General features: G+C 45.5%; 2 protein-coding genes and 1 long non-coding RNA gene across 3 annotated transcripts; 2 read left to right on the top strand and 1 right to left on the bottom strand.

Moving 5' to 3' along the window:
* Positions 1-2,552: 2,552 nt before the first annotated feature.
* LOC123436088 (RING-H2 finger protein ATL80-like) lies at positions 2,553-3,829 on the top strand. Its single transcript, XM_045115611.1, has one exon. The coding sequence runs from the start codon at positions 2,869-2,871 to the stop codon at positions 3,508-3,510; it is 642 nt and encodes a 213-aa protein (XP_044971546.1). The 5' UTR covers positions 2,553-2,868; the 3' UTR covers positions 3,511-3,829.
* Positions 3,830-4,394: 565 nt separating this feature from the next.
* Positions 4,395-8,314, bottom strand: LOC123436119 (replication factor C subunit 5-like). Its single transcript, XM_045115612.1, has 11 exons — positions 7,284-8,314; positions 6,998-7,108; positions 6,768-6,800; positions 6,469-6,631; positions 6,160-6,338; positions 5,946-6,082; positions 5,540-5,635; positions 5,365-5,434; positions 5,166-5,246; positions 4,822-4,948; positions 4,395-4,744 (listed from the first exon to the last, which is right to left on the bottom strand). The coding sequence occupies exons 1-11, from the start codon at positions 7,986-7,988 to the stop codon at positions 4,671-4,673; spliced, it is 1,776 nt and encodes a 591-aa protein (XP_044971547.1). The 5' UTR covers positions 7,989-8,314; the 3' UTR covers positions 4,395-4,670.
* Positions 8,315-16,667: 8,353 nt separating this feature from the next.
* Positions 16,668-18,934, top strand: LOC123436135. The gene is made up of 3 exons (XR_006627374.1): positions 16,668-16,754; positions 17,314-17,473; positions 18,663-18,934. It is a non-coding gene; the product is annotated as an uncharacterized LOC123436135 (long non-coding RNA).
* The last annotated feature ends 660 nt before the right edge of the window (positions 18,935-19,594 follow it).

Below are 19,594 nucleotides of genomic sequence, written 5' to 3' on the forward strand. Positions count from 1 at the left end.
AGCAAAGAGACTTGTCGATAACGAGATTGAACAAGGTATGGGGATGCCGACGATCGAATCTCGGGCAAGTATCATACCGATAGACAAAGGGAATTGCATACGGGATTAAGTGAATCCTTGACATCATGGTTCATCTGATGAGATCATCGTGGAACTTGTGGGAACCAACATGGATATCCAAACCCCGCTGTTGGTTATTGACCGGAGAGTGTCTCGGTCATGTCTGCATGCTTCTCGAACCCGGAGGGTCTACACACTTAAGGTTCGATGATGCTAGGGTTACCGAAGGTTGTTCGGAGTCCCGGCTGAGATCCCGGATGTCGCGAGGAGCTCCAGAATGGTCTGGAGGTGAAGATTGATATATAGGATTAGGGGTTTTGGACACCAAAAATCTTTCGGGCGTCACCAGTAACGTACCGGGACCACCGGAAGGGTTCCCGGGGTCCACCTGGAGGGGCCACTAGCCCCAAGAGGCTTCATGGGCCAAAAGATGGAAGGGAACCAACCCAGAGTGGGCTGGTGCGCCTCCCACCTAGGCCCAAGGCGCAGCAAAGGAGAAGGGGGGCAAACCCTAGCGTAGATGGGCCCAAGGCCCATCAGAGGGCGCCACCCCACCTCTCCCTTGCCCTGGCCGCCGCCCCCTGCCCTACATGGGGTTGCCCTACCCCTTGGGGGTGGGAACCCTAAGGGTGGGCGCCTCCTCCTTGTCCCCCTATGTATAGTGGAGGGTTTTGCCTTTGGAGAAAACACAGAAATCGTTTCCTCCCTCTCTAGGCAGCCCAGTTCTTCCTCCTCTTCCGCTCAGCTTGGAGAAGCTCCGCTGGAATACCTCGTAGATCCACCGCCACCGCATCGTCGCGCTGCTTGAGCTCTCCCTCAACCTCTCCCTCCTCCTTGTTGGATCATGGCGTGGGAGACGTCACCGGGTTGTACGTGTGTTGAACGTGGAGGTGCCGTGATTCGACACATAGATCAGAACCGACCGTGATCTGAATCGCTGCGAGTACGACTCCATCGACCGCGTTCTAGTAGTGCTTCCGTTTAGCGATCTTCAAAGGTATGAAGATGCTCTACTCCATTACTCGTTGCTGGTTTCTCCATAGATAGATCCTTGTTTGGCGTAGGATTTTTTCTTTGAAATTACTACGTTCCCCAACAAATACAAACTCAAAAATAAATCCATGAGGTATGACCCGTCAAGACGGCAAGACCAGCACGCGCGCGCTATCGCAGCGCCCAGGGATTGGGCGTCTGGTCAGTTGGCCAATGTTCGTTCAATTCGACGAAAACTTTAAACTCGTCCGTTTCGATAGTGAAAATTGCGAACGAAAAATCCATCACATGAGTTCTTTTTTCATAAAAAATATGTCTTTTTGTAACGTCTAGCCCCACGCATCATACTGACATGTAAAATTATCAATTTTGATACAAATCCACATGTAATGTCCCAATTGTGATAATTTTATGCAAGTAACTCCAAACTAGTTGTGAGTAAAAAAATATCTTCCTAAACTAAACACCTAGTGTACGTCGTGGAACAGTCCAACCTATTAATAGCCTCAAGTTCCTTAAGGGTACAATTCAAAAAAATCCATAAGGCATGACCCGCCAAGACGGCAAGACCAGCACGCGCGTGCTCGCAACGCCATGGGATTGAGCGTGTGGTCAGTTGGCCAATGTTCGTCCAATTCGACGAAAACTTTAAACTGGTCCGTTTCAATAGTGAAAATTGCGAACGAAAAAAAATCCATCACATGGGTTCCTTTTTCGTAAAAAATATGGCTTTTTATAACGTCTAGCCCAGACTTCATACTGACATGCAAAATTATCAATTTGATACAAATCCATATGTAATGTTCCAATTGTGATATACTTTTGTGCAAGTAACTCCAAGCTAGCTGTGAGTAAAAACAATATTTTCTAAATTGAGCACCGAGTGTACGTCGTTGAACAGTCCAACCGATTAATAGCCTCAAGTTTCATGAAGGTACAACTCAAAAAAAATCCATGAGGCATGACCCATCAAGACGGCAAGACCAGCCCGCGCGCTCTCTCTCGCAGCGCCCAGGGATTGGGCGTCTGATCAGTTGGTCAATGTTCGTCCAATTCGATAAAAACTTTATACTGGTCCGTATCGATAGTAAAAATTGCGAACGAAAAAATCCATTACATGAGTTCCTTTTTCAAAAAAATATGACTTTTTATAACGTCTAGCCCCCGGCTTCATAGTGACACGTAAAACTATCAATTTTGATACAAATCCTAATGTAATGTCTCAATTGTGATAATTTTGTGCAAGTAATTCCAAACTACTCCCTCCGTTTCTAAATATAAGTCTTTGTAGAGATTTCACTAGTGGACTACATACGGATGTATATAGACATATTTTAGAGTATACATTCAATCATTTTGCTCCGTATGTAGACACCTAGTGAAATTGCTTAAAAAACTTATATTTAGAAACGGAGGGAGTAGTTATGAGTAAAAAAATATCTTCCTAAACGAGCAGTCCAACCAATTAATAGCCTCAAGTTCTACGAGGATGCAACTGGAAAAAATAAATCCATGAGCCATTATCCGTGCAAGACCAGCACGCGCGCGCTCACAGCGCCATGGGTTGGCGTCTGGTCGGTTGGCCAATGTCCATGCATGATGAGCGTCCATGTCGTTCCGTCCCGGCGTCGCATTCGCCTCGCCGTAAAGGTCACGGCTCCGTCCCTACCAACAGCGACACCGACGCCCGACGCCGACGACCCCCCACCCTCCGTCTCGCCTCGCCCCACTCCGCCCCGTGCCCCGTGCCCGTGCCCATGCGCGCGCGCGTGAGCCACACCTAAAAGCCCATCCACCCCATGGTCGCCGCGGCGGATGCATACGCTGGCCATGGCCGCGCGCCGCCTCCTCCTCAGCGCCCTCGACGTCCGCGCCTCTCACTCGCCGAGGCCTCCGCCGCCGCCGCCTTCCCCGGCCCAGCAGGGCGCGTCCTTCCCCATGCTGCTCCCGGTCTTCCTCCTATTCCTCCTCCTCCTCTGCTTCCTATCCGTCTTCCTGCTCCGCGACCTCCTCCGCTTCTTCTCCCTCTGGCTCCGCCGCCGCCGCCGCCGCCGCCTCCAGTCCAGCGACGAAACGGGCGAAGAGGACGGGCCCGGGCCCGCGTCGCGCAAGCCGGCGGGCCTGGATCCCGCCGTCATTGCCTCGTTCCCGACGGTGCGGTTCGAGGCCGGCGCCGCCGGCTCTGCGGCGCCGGCGGAGTGCGCGGTCTGCCTGTCCGAGTTCGCGCCCGGCGACGCCGTCCGGCCGCTCACCGTCTGCCGCCACGCCTTCCACGCCGCGTGCATCGACTCGTGGCTCGGCGCGCACACCACGTGCCCGGTCTGCCGCACCGACCTGGACGCGCCGCCAGACGAGGGGATCACCGACGAACGCGGAGACCGTGGCCGGGCTGCAGCGGTGGTCCACGAGGCCGCTGGACACCTTACAGCGTCATCTCCGGCGAGCGACCACCGGTAACCTACGGTCGCCGGCCACGCAACACTGAGTGGCGATCCGGTGTGTCGAGTTCTCCAAATTTTGTTGAATCTTTTCTGGTTGGTAGGAATTGGTAGCGTAGGTTTCATTCATGCATAGGACGTGTGTATATACCGAATTATTTCCAAATACATGTAACCGTGTACATTTTCCACTTACCACCTGTGATTACATTGTTTAATGCAACTATTTAGAAGATGAACAAGAGACTGAACTGCTGGTAGCAGGTAGCAAGTCTCTTCTAAAACTAGGACATGTGTAATTTTACACTATCAAAGATACTGATGAGGTTCCTTCAGCATTATGCATAACAGCATAAGTAATATGGCACTTTTGCACACACAAAAACTTTGGCTCCTGTTATTTTCAATACATTTCACAAGTACTCCCTCTGTAAAGAAATACTCCTTCCCTCCTAAATTACTTATCGTACAAATTTATAAAAATGAATGTAACTAAAACTAAAATACATCTAGATGAATTCATTCATGCGACAAGTATTTTCGAACGGAGGAAGTATAAAAGTTGTTAGATCAGTAAATTAGTGATCTAAATGATCTTATATTTCTTTACGGCAAGGAATAGCTTTCGAGAAAAAAGGGGAAAATATTTTAATATACAGTCTCCCTCCGTTCCAAAATAAGTGTCTCAATTTTGTACTAGCTCTAGTATAAAGTTGTATTAAGCTTGAGACACTTATTTTGGGACAGAGGGAGTATAAGTCTTTTTAAAGGTTTCACTAGCTGACTACATATAGATGTATATAGACCCACTTTAGAGCGTAGATTCACTCATTTTGCTTCCTATGTAGTCCTCTAGTGAAATCTATAAAAAGATCTATATTTAGGAACGGAGGGAGTACGATATTATTCTCAGATCACACAAATTATGATATATGAAGTTGATTTTTGTACAAACCAGAATATCACAATTCACACATATGCAAAGTTATATGCATAATCATGTATACACGCAGCAATCGGGGCGAATAAAACAGTTGCATTTTCCTTTTCAACATGCAAAGCAACGCTGAGGTGCTTTGATTTGGACTTCAGAGGCACACCACTGCTTATTTATCAACAGCACTACAATACTAGCTCGCGCCAGAGGATTTGTCGATCGAGAGAGTGATTCCACCGCATTCAGATAACACCGCCTCTGCTTGAGTTCTTCGTTATTAAAGATCTGTAGAAGCTCATGAACCTCACAGTGAATTCTGCAATTTCAAAGTATAGTCAGTTTACACCACAGTTCATGATTGAATGAACCAGTTTTTTTCTTTTTTGCTTGTACCTTCAATCCTTATGAAGCATTGGATGGCTTCCCCTTGGTCGGGGCCTTCAACAGCGAAACCTTCTATATTGATAGCTCTTTTGTCAGAAATTGTGTCCTGAGATTTGTATTCTTTGCACTGCTCGTTCTGAAACAAGCAAGCAAGCAATATATATTAGCACACACTACACAGTAGACTAGTTCACAAATGGAAAATTAACTACTCCCTCTGATCCAAAATAAGTGTTGCAGTTTTGAACTGGGGTTAGTTTAAAACTTCGACACTTATTATGGATCGGAGGTAGTATCATTTAATATGCGTACAGTCTAGCTTAAGAAAAATAAATGCTTGCAGTCAGGCTCACTTGGTTCAACTCCAGTGCCAGTTCATCAATGCTATTCTGAAAATCTTCATCCCTGTCCCTTTTCAGTTCATTAACCAAGTGCTGCATTTCAAAGAAAAGGGAAAATCACAAACAGTAATGAGCTCCGACAAAATATGAACCTCGGCCAGATTCTTGGAATCACAAAGAACACATAATCATAACGCAGCGAAGAGCTTACACAGAAAATGAAATAAGGTGACACATTATGTTCAATCATTTTTCTGATCTTCCTCCGAATGAGATACAGCCTGTGTAAAAGTCATTCAGCAAAATTTCTGTTTTCATTCTGAAGTTCAAAAAAGAAACTCGTGCATACTGAATTGCAAACCATCATAGTGAAAGGGATAGCTTACTGCTTTGGACTTGGCTCCTCCATGATTTTTTTGGCAACATCATAAATTTCCTCCTCCCATCCCGTCAAAATGGGCTGGTCTTTCGTGAATGGATAGCTGTGTTGATTAAGAGAGTTGTTTATGAATATGGAAAGCCCTATGATTCAGTACCCATGGCGGTAAATATAACAATGCGAACAGATGGTTATAAGCAAAATGATCAGGATGAAACTTTGTGGCATGATGGCTACAACAGAAACACACCTTGATGGATCAGTTGACTTCTACTCAAAATGAATATTGTACCACTTGCAAACATAACATTGACCAGTGCTATGCCGGCACATTGGAGTTTCAAAATGGACTACTATTATGGCATTTCTACAATCCGAATATGAAATGGAGGAAAATCATTCGATGTGCTTACCTTGCTTTCCATGTAGCTTCAAAAGAGCGTATTGCCTGTCGGAGATTATTACTCGCGCTAGCTGCAATTCTACTGGCAAGTCCATGAGGCAAATCTATGCCTTCTTGTGTAGCAATGAACTCCAGAACCTTGATAATCTAAGAGAAATTATGTTTTCATCAAACTGTCCAGCACTGGAGAGAAGATAGATCATTCATACAGACCTAGTATGTACCTCATCAAATGAAGGTGGTTTAAGTCGGACAACCTTGCATAGATGTTCAACGGACTCAAGGTTTGAAGAACTGGAGCAGCTGAAAATAATTTTGTTGCAACCTGCATACCGCCCCAGAAACCAACCGATATAATGTTGAAGATCAGACGAAAGCCTATCAGCATCATGGACCACAATCACTGCATATATGAACCACTGACGCTTTAATATGTCATTTCACATCAATGAAGAATAGGCAGCTGTTCAAAATCCTGTGTTGATTAACAACAGTACCGCCAAAAGAAGAGGCAGTGATGTGTTAGAATGTACCTTTGCAGTTAGCATGATCGCAAATCAAGTCCGGTGGTGGGATTGACTCATTCAACAAAGTAGTTATGACATACTTCTCATAGCCATGTAAATCAGCCAAGTTTACCTCCACGTGATGATCTGAAATCTTCACTTTAACATCAATGTGTTTGGCGATTTCTCCCTACATCAAACAGTTCACCAGAAAGAAGGTACGGAATAAATTACATTTCATAATTTGCTTACAAATATTATCCTCTTCACAGTAATAAGGTTACTGGTGAAACAGAAAATGCGCCATTACAAGTTGCAATTCATACCTTCAGCTCGATTCTCTTTGTGATTTCCTCCATCTGTGAAATGGCAATTAAAATAAGGTATCGTGAGTTTCCAACAGTGATGTTTAACTCAGGATAAAAAGTAGTACTCTCTCCGATCCAAAAAAAAGTGCGGTGGCTTTAGTTCAAATTTGAACTGAACAAAAGTCACGACACTTTTTTTGGATCGGAGGCAGTAAGTGGTAATTTGTTCACAGGCTGCCTATAGTGACCTTGAGATTATCAGGACCAAAAGCATCTCTTAAAAGGGCCAGCACCATGCTTCTCTTCCCGACGGCCTGCGCCCCTTCAAATATGAAATGGTTGCATTGGCGTTCGGTCACCTGGACGCAGCAGTTATATTACAAAATTCAGTCTCGAATCCCAGTCTATCATCACAGTGTGCTTATCATCAGTTCATCACCCGATTCTAGTGCTTGGCTACAGTTTTACAGTGACAAAGGAATTCTAAGCAATGGTAATTTCGTGTAAGATTAAAGTGGGAAGGTGTGTGGCAACCATCCGGTGGAGCTCATCGGCGACGGCCTTGTTGCAGATGAATTCCCCGAGTACATTGGGCCGGTACCTGTCCGCCCACACGTACTGGTCCTCCGCCGCCGCCGCCGTCGATTCCACTGACAGCTGCGGAGAGTCCATCTGCGGCGACTTGGGCTTGCGCGAAACCCTCACCCAGATGTTTGCTCCTCTCCCGACAGTGGTGGCGGTATCGCCTCTCCAGTCGCTCGCAAGGCCGGCAACCACTTCGGTAGCCGCCACAGCACTGGCTTGGGACCCCGGCGGCGTCGGCTCTCGGCCGACGGCGGCGGCGTCCTCTCTCTCCCTCAAAGGCCTCCTGGCGGCGACTCTCTCCGCGTCTGCCTGGTCCAGGCGTGCCGGTACCTGGATTGACGTGGGCGGCGTCGACGCCGACGACGGCCGGGGCCGCGGGGGCGTCGACGCTGACGAACGGCGAGGCAGCGAGGGCGTCCGGGTGGGGGTGGCGGCGGCGCTCCTAGGGACGCAGGCGGCGCCGAATCGGTGGAGCACGCGGTTGATGAGCTTGGAGCGCGGCTGCGGCGGCCTGCCGCAGCCCGGGAGGAGGTGCACGGCGCGGCGCCTGGCCTCGCGGCGGCGGTCGTCGGCGAAGGCAGCGGAGAGGGTGCGGCCGGTCGGGGAAGCGGGCCAGGCGGTCGGGGATGCGGGTGACGGGGTCTCGATCGCCATGAGGGGGCTGACGGGGACAGACGGGGACGCGGCGAGGTGGGTGCATTGGCGTGAGGTGATGGGAGGAAGCAGGTGAAGGGGATCGGGAGGCGCCGGCCGGCGCGACCTGGCCGAGGAGGGCGGAGCTGGCGGGGGGATCAAGGAGCGGGATTATGCCGCGGCGGAAGGATCATTCCGTTTGATTAAGCTCGAGCTTTGTTGGTTAAATATTCCCGGTGTCACCTGTCCATCCATCATGGTCGCAGTCGTGGGCTTGGCCGGCCGGCCGCCGTTGGTTGGCTAATCGACGGCGACGCTAGAGTGAACAAGGAGAGAGAAAATTTTACAGATCTTTTTTTTTTCGGGAAACTATGAGCTTTATTCAACAACAATGGCACCAACACGATCAGCCATCACACTGGTCATGAGGAAACCTGGCGGGGAGTCCATCCAACAGTCGGTAACCCCAAGTGTGCTTGCATGTTTCGCACACAAGTGGGCCGGCAGGTTGGCAATTCTTATTACATGTTGAATATCAAAGGAAAGAAAGGATAAGGCTAGCTCATCAATTTCTAAAAGTAACGGCGCTACAATAGAGCGCGAAAAGCGTCGCGAGTGCCATAGCTGTACCATCTCCAAACAATCTGTTTCCATAACCACTCGCGAGAACCCCCGAAGCTTTGCAAATATCACCCCATCTCGCAAAGCCAACGCTTCTGCAATAAGAGGATCTGTGACATCAGGGTAAGGCTTACTCCAGGCAGCAACAAATGAGGCAGGAGATCTAGCTAAACCTCCTATTCCACTCTTGTTCTCAATCACTGAAACACTAGCATCCGTGTTGATTTTGACCCAATCAACTTTAGGCGGTCTCCATCCATACCCAGGTAGTGTCTTGGTCTGCTCCAATGGGAGTTCCAAAAGAGCCAGTGTTTCTCTAATACGCTTCATGGACTGGACCGGGTCCATACTCACTCTATCATGTGTTATGCTGTTACGTGATGTCCAGATCGCCCACATGACAGTAACTATTTTAGCCCTGTCCGCCTCAGTAAAACGTGGATCACAGAGGATATCCTTGCACCACGTACCAGGGTGTAGCTCCGGCAGCTTGAGGTGAAGCCAGCTTCTCGCTTCTGCCCAAAAGCTTTGCGCATGAGAGCACTTAATCAATGCATGAAGCATATCTTCATCCATACCTTTGCAGACCTTGCATCGCGCTAAGGTTGCTATATGCTTGTGCTGTAGTGTCATTTCCACCGGTAGTATACCCCGAAGGACTCGCCACCAGAACACACGGACCTTGGGCAACACTTTTAGTTTCCATAGTCGCGTCCACACCTGCTTATTATTCTCTGAAGATTCTGTAATCGTCCCTTCCTCTAGAGCTAACTGCTCGTTACGAGTCATTAGAGCACGATACGCGGATTTTACAGTGTAGGAGCCCGACCTCTCATGAGCCCAAGCCCAGAAATCATTACCACCACCATGTCTGAGCGGAATATTAAGAATTGCATCCGCGTCTGGGGGTATGAAGTTATTCCTGACTAGATCAGCTTTCCAGGACCAGCTCTCATTGTCAATCAAATCTGCAACTGTGTAGAGCATAGCAGAACCAACCTGCTCTGTAGGTCGAAGTGATAATCTCCCTGGCAGCCATCTATCTTCCCAGATTCTTACGGAGGAACCGTCCCCAATCCTCCTTAACAGCCCAGCCTCCAAGGCTCCTCTCCCTGCAACTATCGCCCGCCAAGTAGCCGAGGAGTTGCGCGGAACAGTAGCATGCATAAAATCAGTCGTCGGGAAATAGCGACCTTTTAGCACTCTAGAACATAGGCCATGCGGGTTTGTAATCAGCCGCCATCCCTGTTTTCCCAACAAAGCAACATTGAAGCATTCCAAATCTCGAAATCCCATTCCTCCTCTTAATTTTGGAAGTGACAAGGACTTCCAATCTATCCGGTGCATGGATTTTCGGTCAATCGAGCTACTCCACCAGAATTTTGCCATCGGCGAGGAGATGGTCTTGTACACTTTTTTCGTGAGCTTGAAACAGCCCATAGTGTACGTCGGGACAGCCTGAGCCTTTGACTTAATTAATACCTCCCTCGCCGCGCAAGACACCAAACGTTCTGCTCCACCATTCAGCATTGACCTCACTCTCTCACCAATGAAGTCAAATGTACCAGATGTAATTCGTCCAACTGCAGTGGGGAGACCCAGATATCTTTCATTGAAGGCCTCAACCCCGATGCCGGTGGCACCTTTCAACATAACTCTAACCGGATGTGGCGTATTTGGACTGAAAAAGATAGAGCTCTTCTCTCTGTTCACGCATTGGCCCGAGCAATCGCCATATATCCTCAAGATGTTATTCAACCGCGTTGCACTCTCCAGTTTTGCTTGCATAAAGATAAGGCTATCATCTGCAAACAGTAGATGATTAATCCATGGTGACTGGGTGCATACTCGGATTCCTTTGTCCGCATTGACTCCGCCAAAGTTGTTCAACAGAGTTGTGAAGCCCTCCGCGCACAGAAGAAAAAGATACGGTGAAACGAGATCTCCTTGCCTAAAACCTCTAGAAGGGGTAAAAAAGGGTAGTAACTCACCATTCACACGTACTGCAAACCGAACTGATGAAACACATTTCATAATCAGTCGGATAAATATTGAGCTGAATCCCAATTTAGTCATGATGGCCTCGAGATAATGCCATTCAACACGGTCATACGCTTTCATCATGTCTAATTTGACTGCACAAACCCAATTCTTTCCTTTCTTCCTCTTCTTCATTGCGTGAACACTTTCGTGTGCAATAAGAACATTATCCGTGATGAGGCACCCAGGCACAAACGCACTTTGCTCCTCACCTATTATTTCATGGAGAAAATCCCTCATCCTGTTGACAATGCATTTGGAAGCAATTTTGTACAGAACCGGACATAGGGAAATCGGTCTATACTGATTTATCCTCTGTGGGTGGCGTACCTTAGGGATTAATGTGATTGTCGTATCATTCATGCCTGCAGGTAGCTCACCCCCATTCAGGAAATCCAATACCGCCGGGACTATGTCATCTTTCAATAATGACCAGTGTCTCTGAAAAAATCCCGCAGTAAAACCATCCACACCCGGCGCCTTGGAAGGGGCCATCTGAAACAGTGCAGTTCGCACCTCCTTCTCCGTGAACGGCATATCAAGATGTTCGTTCATTGGAGCAGTCACTCGGGTTGGAACCAAATCCATCAGTTTGTCAAGCGGTTTAAAACCCTGGGATGTGTACAGAGCTTGAAAGAACTGTTGTACTTCAATCTGATCATCCTCCCGTGTTTGACATACTGACCCATTTGCACGCTCAAGCCTTTCAACCTTATTTATTCTCCTTCGTTGTGCTGCTTGTGCATGAAAAAAATTTGTATTTCGATCGCCCTCGCGCAGGTACGACACTCTAGACCGTTGCCGCATCCATATTTCCTCCTGATGAATTACTTCTCTAAGCTTTTTAACTGTAGCCTTTTCTTCATCAGTGGGGCTCTCCCAGCCGCTCGGCTCCTCAGACGGTTCAACTTCTCCCGGAGCTTCCTGACTGTAGCCGTTAAACTGCCAAACTCCCGTGCGCCTCATGCAGATAACGAGCTCGGCATGTCATTGAGCGCACCAAGCACTCCTGTCAGCCCTTGCTGACCCGCCCCCTTTTGCCAATTAGTCATGACAAAACTATCATAGTCTGCATGTGTCTGCCACACATCCTCGTAGCGAAATTGTTTCGCTCCTTGTCTTCCCCTCGCAACAACATGTTCCCGCAGCTCTACCAGCACAAAGCAGTGGTGAGACTCTGTGGTACTGATGTGTCGAACTCTGGTATGGCTAAAACGGTTGATGAGCTCCGGATTTCCAAATGCTCTATCCAGCCGAGCTTTAACATTGTCATCACCTGCTTGGCCATTATCCCATGTATACTCCATTCCAGTCCACCCTAGGTCCTGAAACAAGCACTCGTCAATTATGTCTCGGAACGCCCTCATCTGCCACTCCGGACGGGCAGCACGTGAAAAGTGCTCCAAAGCATATAAGGTTTCATTAAAGTCACCAATACATAACCATGCTGGGTGCTGGATGGAGAATAAGGTTCGAAGAAATCTCCAGCTATGGTGTCGATCTGACGCTCGTGGGGCTCCATAGAATCCGTCAGTCTCCATTTTTCAGAGATGTGATCACTTTTCTGCACCATTACATCTATATGGCCAGAACTATAGTTTTGAAGTTCAACCTGCACATCGGCTGACCAAAACAAACCGATACCTCCACTTAGACCATCACTGTCTACTGCGAAACAACCTACAAAACCAAGTTGATTCTTTAGGCTTTCCACTCGTTTAGCTGCAATCTTTGTCTCCATTACAAATAGAAGACAGGGCCCTTCTTGCTTCACTACACTGCGAAGCTCACGAACTGCCGCTGGGTTCCCAAGCCCACGACAGTTCCAGCTAAGGCAATTCATGGCGCCTGGCAGGGCTGCACCGCAGCCTCTGCCGATGTCCCGGAGTTAACCGGAGTAGGTTTCTTTTTCTTTGGCGATCTCTCGCCATCATCACCTTTCTCAGAGGAGTCGGTCGGGTCCTCATCAGTCCCCTTTTTGCCGCCCCCTTGGTTGTGTGGCTCATTCATCAGCAAGGGCACAACCCTCCTGTACTCCTGTTTGTTCCTCGGTGGCCCCCCTTTTCTTTTGTTTTGATTCATATTCTTTGCTGGGGAAGTAACCTTGGTTCCTTTCTCAACTGCAGTACTTGAACCCTTTGTACCAGTTGTGTCTCTCTGGTTGCTGGATTGCTCTTTGGGCACGTACTCACTGGAATCAGGTATTTTGCGATCATCTGGTGCCCGCAGCCCTTTCCCAAAAGGAAGATCCCCATTAGCATCCCTCGTTCCAGGGGTCGGACAGTGCAAATCAGAGTGGTCCAAGCGTCCACATGAGAAGCAGAAGTGTGGAACATTTTCATAGAGAATATCATAAAGATCCGTGCTCTTCCTCCGCGCTGATTCAATTAGAATCCACCGCCTCAGAGGTTTTTCCACATCAACTGAAACTCTGGCTCTCAGATAGCCATTAGCATGATCAAACTGCACACGCGTTGCATGCTTCTCAATCTTCTTGGCAATAGCACCACACCATTTATCATTACGCAGGTTGAAGGGAAGATTTACCACCCTCGCCCACATATGGATCTTGTCAAAACTCAGTTCAGATGGGCGCATGCATTCATCAAACTCCGCCAAGACGACAGCATTCTTACTAACATGCCACGGCGCCCCTTCCCAGACGCGATCCCTGTCTCTTTGGCTAGCAAACTCTACCACAAACATATTCTCTCCAACCGATCTAAAGACCAAACCTTTAGGGTTTCCCCAAGCTGGACGGAGAGCGCTGATAATTGTTTGGATGTGAAGAACCCTCCTATGCAGCACTTTTCCAGCCAACATCCACCTCTCTTGAATCCCTTCATCTCTATCATCCAGAACAAGCGGCGTGGCCTCCTCCTCGGTGATGTCCAGTTTGCCTAGGGCCTCCGCCAGCCTCGCCCTTGCCGCACGGGGAGACAAGGGCTCCTTCCCGCTGCTATGGCCCGATGACGTTGCCATCCTCCAGCCACAGATCCTGTGCGCCGTGCCGGAGATCAGCACGCGCCGCCAAGATCCACCCGCAAGCCCTAATCGCCTCTAGAGGGCGCTCCGGGTATTAAGGGGGGAAAAACTAATTTTACAGATCTTTTCTGGCGCTGGAAATGGAGTTAAATGTATATAACCATGTACTCTCAGATTTGGACTACATCATCCCCTGGACTCAATTTTGGCTCACTTAATCCCGTGTATCTGCACAAACCGGGCAAAGCACCCCCTGACGGCTCTCCTGGTGGTTTGGGACAGCTGTTTTGCGGACGTGGAAAGGGGACGCTGCCATGTAGGCTTGGACCTGGTGGACTCAGTGTAGTTGCGACCAGACCAGATCGATTCCATTGAGTGCCCACCTTTTTGCCTTCCTCCCTCCCGCTGCCTCTCTACAGGCTACGCCACCGGCGATTTGAGCGACCACGACGGCGATGGTGAGGAGCACCGGCATGCCCTGAAGGATCTCACCGACGGCGCCCATCAGGTCAGTGTGCTTCCTCCCTAGGAAAGAAATCATGTGTTCTATTGCATTGAGGAGACGCTCGTGGCTGTTATCTGGGGGCTTTGATTTGGGGCTAGGGTTTACATGATCGTGGGGGAAAATTAAATTTGTTGAACATGTCGTTGTTTTAAGCACTTTTGTAGTTGAATCGTTTGTAATCTGTGTACATATGCTTACTTTCAGTTAGGGTTTTAAACGAATTGAACCAAAAGATGGATTTTTTAAAAGAATTCAGTATATGTAATAGAATAATCACTAACTTGGGATTATTATTTTGCATTGTTTCCACTACAAGAAATATGGTTGTTTATGACAAAAATAATGACGGCGGTTTAATTGGTCATAGATCAATGACCAAAATTCAGAATTTGGTCAGGGCCAGCGTTGGAGGGTCCAAACCCTATAGTATTATGACAACTTGGGTCCATAAGGTCATAATTTCATTGCCCGCAATGGTCATTAACATGTCTAGCACTATTCATGATGTTAATTCATACCAGCAATGACCAAATTATAAGGTTACAATCATAGATTTTACGTGACTGGACGATACCTCGTTTTTTCCTACGTGTCAATTTTGCTATGTGTCAACCACACTTGCGGGTGGGACGAGTCTATCATTCAAACCTAATAATCTAGCAAATCGATGGACCCATTATAAGATTTGGGTCTCGAAGGCTTTGTTATGGGACCCATGTGCCCTATGGACCTACTTACCGAGCTAACCTGTGGAACCACCACCATGTGAAGTGTGTTGACATGTGGGACCTACGTGGGAGACCCATGGCCTAATAGGAAAATAAGGATGATGAATGACCTTGGAACATGGAAGGGGAACTGTCTAAACGACAAATTTCAAGGTAAGGAGTGAAAAATTGTTTTTAACATGTATGTATGCAAGACATATTAGATAAATTCCAAATGAATTAGGAAAAAGCCAAGATTACTCGCTTTGATGAATAAAACAACAAAATAAAATATGTGTGCGCATGCTAATTTCATATTTTTTAAAACCTTTTTAGATTTTAGAAAAATAAAAGACACTAAGACGTATCGATATGTTTAGATGATCCCAAGAAATGATCCAAATTAGTTATACATTACCCAGATATGAGATAAAAGTTATATGCTGAACTATGAATTTTATTTTTTGTTTCAACACATGATATGTGATAAATGTACTTCAAGATTTAATTATATCCAAATAAAATCATTTAACACTTAAATAATATCAGATGATGTTAATTGCATATATATCGTAGTATGTTCTATGATTTTTTTAAACAGTATCGATGAAATATTTTTTTCAAAGGTACTAAAGAATGTAACTTAACTTGGTGTTCGCGAAAATAAAGAACACATTACATTACAGAACAAGATTTAATATGAAGATGTATTCGTTAATTCTAATGTTTATACATGATAAGATGAAAAACATAACATGCACATTATTATTGTACACAGCCACATGGGCCCATTATTAGCCAGATTGAAAAATCCGACTTCTCCAGAACAAAACCAGAAAATCTAGCGCGCCGCGGCCAAAATTTCAGAGAAAGAGGGCGGCATCGCCAAATTTTCCCCACCTGGAAAACCCTAAGTCGTCCACAACGCCGTCACTCTCCCTGTTGTCTCTCAGATCCAATCGAGTCCCACCACCGCTATCCTCTCCCGTTGTTGTAACGCCTCTCCCAGCCCTCGCCACCACCAGGTTATCCCCCTCCTTTCTCTGTGCATCTGAGACGAGCGGTCGCCGGTGCTCGCGCCGTCGGAGATGAAGTCGTCTCGCCCCAGTACGCCTGCCGGAACCCTGCCCAGGACGGGTCACATGTTGGACATCCTCGATCCTTGGCGCCACCAAGCAGTACTGGTCCTCTGGAGGTGCCGGCCGGCCCGGACATCGCCGCCACTGGATCCATCTACCCCAGGGAAAACAAGCCCCCCCCCCCCCCCCCGCAGGTACGTGTGAGCAGGGAGCCGCTGGCTAGAGGTCGCCATTAAAAAGTTGTTGAACCTGTTAGTACGAATATAGCGATCCCCATTCCTATCAGTACGAATATATTGTGCTTGCATGTACAGTTTTGACCTTGTCTGGTGTTGTGCTTGTATTGTGCTTGCCTGTACAGTTTTAACCTTGCCTTATAGCGATCCCCATTTGACAGTGGAATATAGCGATCCCCATAGTTAGTTTTGCCATGTATTGTGCTTGCCTGTACCTATTGGACGAGAAAAGACTAGAGAGATCGTGGTGATTCATTTTGCTCCTATATTAATACTTGTTCTGCAGGTAAACATCTGGATTTATGCTAATTAGGAGGTAAATACCGATTTTAATCTACTGTTTCTCTCATAAGTTGGATCATCACAAGATTGGAGTCAGTCTGGTGTTGCTCTACTCTTTTCTGTCGTAAAGGTGTGATTCAGAATTTTGTGATTTAGTTTCAGGGTTTTATTTTTAGATTAGATTGTATCTAGTTTTGTGCACATAAACCACATACATTTCTGATGAGGCTTCTATTTTCCAACCAGGAAAATGGTTATCGACTAATATTCCTTGGTGCTAGAGCTGTTGTCCAGGCATATCTGACAAAAACTTCCATTTCAATCTAAAATAGGTAAATATAGTTGTTATCGTTTAATGTTTCCTCGTGTCAATTTTTCCAACCTGTATTGATCTGATCATATATGCAATATAACTGCATTGATTATCTATTAGTTGTTCATGTTGCTCTTCTGAGAAGAGGTTGATCTTGCACCTCTCACTACGGCATGCGATGATGCGAGTACCAAGGAAAGTGATGCACTAAAATGAAATTTGTTCTTTTTTTGCTCCTTTTAAATTTGTCGCTCAAAAAGTCTGATAAGTTCGGCCCTTCGTGCTAGATATGTTAGCGACTTAGCACACATTTATTCTGGACATGTATTGTATTCTCAGATTCATATAGTTAGGTGCTCCTTGTTTTGTTATGTTGGAGCTACAGAAGCATCTCGACCATTTAGGGAAACTAAAATCTGCATCTTCAACTATAGTTTGTTGATTTGGGTTATTTGTGAGAAGAATCCTACATAATAATACCATTTCAGTTTCAGTATATACATGTTGCTAATACTTTCAAAAAGCAGGTCAGTGTAAATATGTAAATATGAATAATGCAATACATTGCATTTCTGAAGGTTTCCAGTTTGAGAGATATGTTTCAACATTCTATTGCTTCTGGTGGATTTGCGGGAGATCGGTTTTTCTAGCATCAGGGTTTTCATTTACCTCACAAGAATTTTGGAAACTCATCAAGGACAACAAAGACCATGAGTCCTTGACCTACCTGCTCATAAAGTGAGTATCGTCCTCCATTTTCTAACTGAGCTATCGACATAATGATCATTGATTTTTTGCGATCCCCACTTTGTATACAAGAGAAAATGAATTGATGCACTATTCTTTAGATGGGCACCATGTCATTGTATCAGTACCGAGGCATCATACTATATATTTTTCTCTTTCTCTTGCCTTGTGTTTATATTCCATGCAAATAAACAAGGTCATCTTATCTGCTAGGTGATCCCAAAGGTAGGTAAATGGGGTTCATTCCCTTTTGTTGTTGATGCATTATTAATTTTTTTACAATTACAATAGTGTAAAGTCACCTAATTTATCTATGTATTTACTAGAGCTCATTTAGTTTAATGTATTTACTAGAGCTCTCGTTCCTGATAACTTCTTCTAGATTGGTGACCCTTGGCTGAAGTTGTTGCACTGTGAGAATTGAGCTTAAACTTGCAGTATAACTCTGCTGCAATATCACTATATCAGCCCTTTTAAGATGATCTTTTTATGTTTAAGCATTCCAGCCCCTTGATCGATGAGAGTACTTTCTGTAGTAGAAAGTACGGTAATAAATATGAGAAAACAAGTATATATGCAACACTTGTGGTTAAAGTTGCTATTAACTGTCTTAATGGTTCTTTACCCACTGTGTTGAATCGATGTGCTGTGTGCATAAGTATATATTGGGAATTACTAGTTGTGAATAAATATATTATATATAGTCTGTATTGCTGGGTGTGCATAAGTATATATTATGTATTGCTAGTTGTGAATACATATATTGTATATATATAGTCTGTATTGATGTGTGCATAGAATTTCTAGAACTGGTTATGAGCAAAAATTACAATTGTTAATTATTTTATCTATATGTTGCCTGATCTGTTGCTCATGGGCAGATTCTTGTTATACCAAGATTGTCCTGATTATCATAAGATTGTAGATTTATTTTTTTCTTGAAGCTAGGTTTCTTTTCAAGCATGTCTAACATCTACATGGAATTCTTGAGATAAATAATATAAGGATATTTTTTGTGTTACATGTGCCCAAACCTATAATCGGTTATTATCTGTTGACCTTTTTTTAATTATACGTGGCTCGTTGTCTACATGCTTATCTATGCATTAGTATTTGATGCTCTATCATGTTAGTTTCCTAGGTCTGCTTTCTGAGCCTTACCATCATTTTATTCTTGCAGGCGGCAAAGGCAGGAGTGGCATATTGTGCAAAGGAAGAGGATGAGAAGAAACTTGTGCTTATCATCCAATCTTTGTATAACTCTCTTGATGTGCGTTTGTGCACTTGTTGGGTCTATTTTTTCACTTGTTGAAGTATTCTGTTGTGCATTTGTAAAATTATTTTGATGTGCACTTGTTAGGCGTTGAACCTTGATGTGTAGAGGAGTCGGTGGATGATGTATTGTATTTCATTTGATGTGCTATTGAAATGAAATATATAGTTTATTTGTAATCTTATATTGTGTTGTATTTGTTTTTTAATGGGTCTATCCTGAGATATGTGTGCTTTTGCAAAATAATGCATCAACCCAAACAAATCAGACATTTTCAACAGTAAAATAGGTATTGGGCCAGGCCCATGTAGGCTAGATTGGTGGACTTGGCTTTTGAAATTTATGATGATTTCATTTGGTCACTAGCAATGCCACATCAGCTTCGCCATGTCAGATCCTATGTGGCTCATCCAAATGGGTAATGACCAAACCTTAATTTTGGTCAATAGAGATCTACGACCAAAATTTAGGAAAGGTCATGTTTGTTCATTCTTGACGGCCAACTGTTGACCTTGTAAATTTTGTCAAAGAAAGGTCAATAAACGACAACAATGACGAATCAACGACCAATATAGGGAGTCATAATTGACCATATTTCTTGTAGTGTTCCTTCAGGTGTATTGGATGCCAGTGCAAATGATGGCAAGTCATGTCACTGATGCTGGTGTATTGGATATCTATGCTACTATGCCTAGAGATGTTAGTTCAGAAGCAAGTGATTGGAAGGAACAACTATCAGCAAAACAAGCAAGTTCAGAGACTGAAACACTGCACATTCAGGCAAGACAAATAGAGCAAACAAAGAATATTCAGAGAGAAGAAACATGGCATGTTCAGAG

The sequence above is a fragment of the Hordeum vulgare genome, chromosome 1H, assembly GCF_904849725.1.
Source record: "Hordeum vulgare subsp. vulgare chromosome 1H, MorexV3_pseudomolecules_assembly, whole genome shotgun sequence".
In the NCBI taxonomy this organism is placed as follows: Eukaryota; Viridiplantae; Streptophyta; class Magnoliopsida; order Poales; family Poaceae; genus Hordeum; species Hordeum vulgare.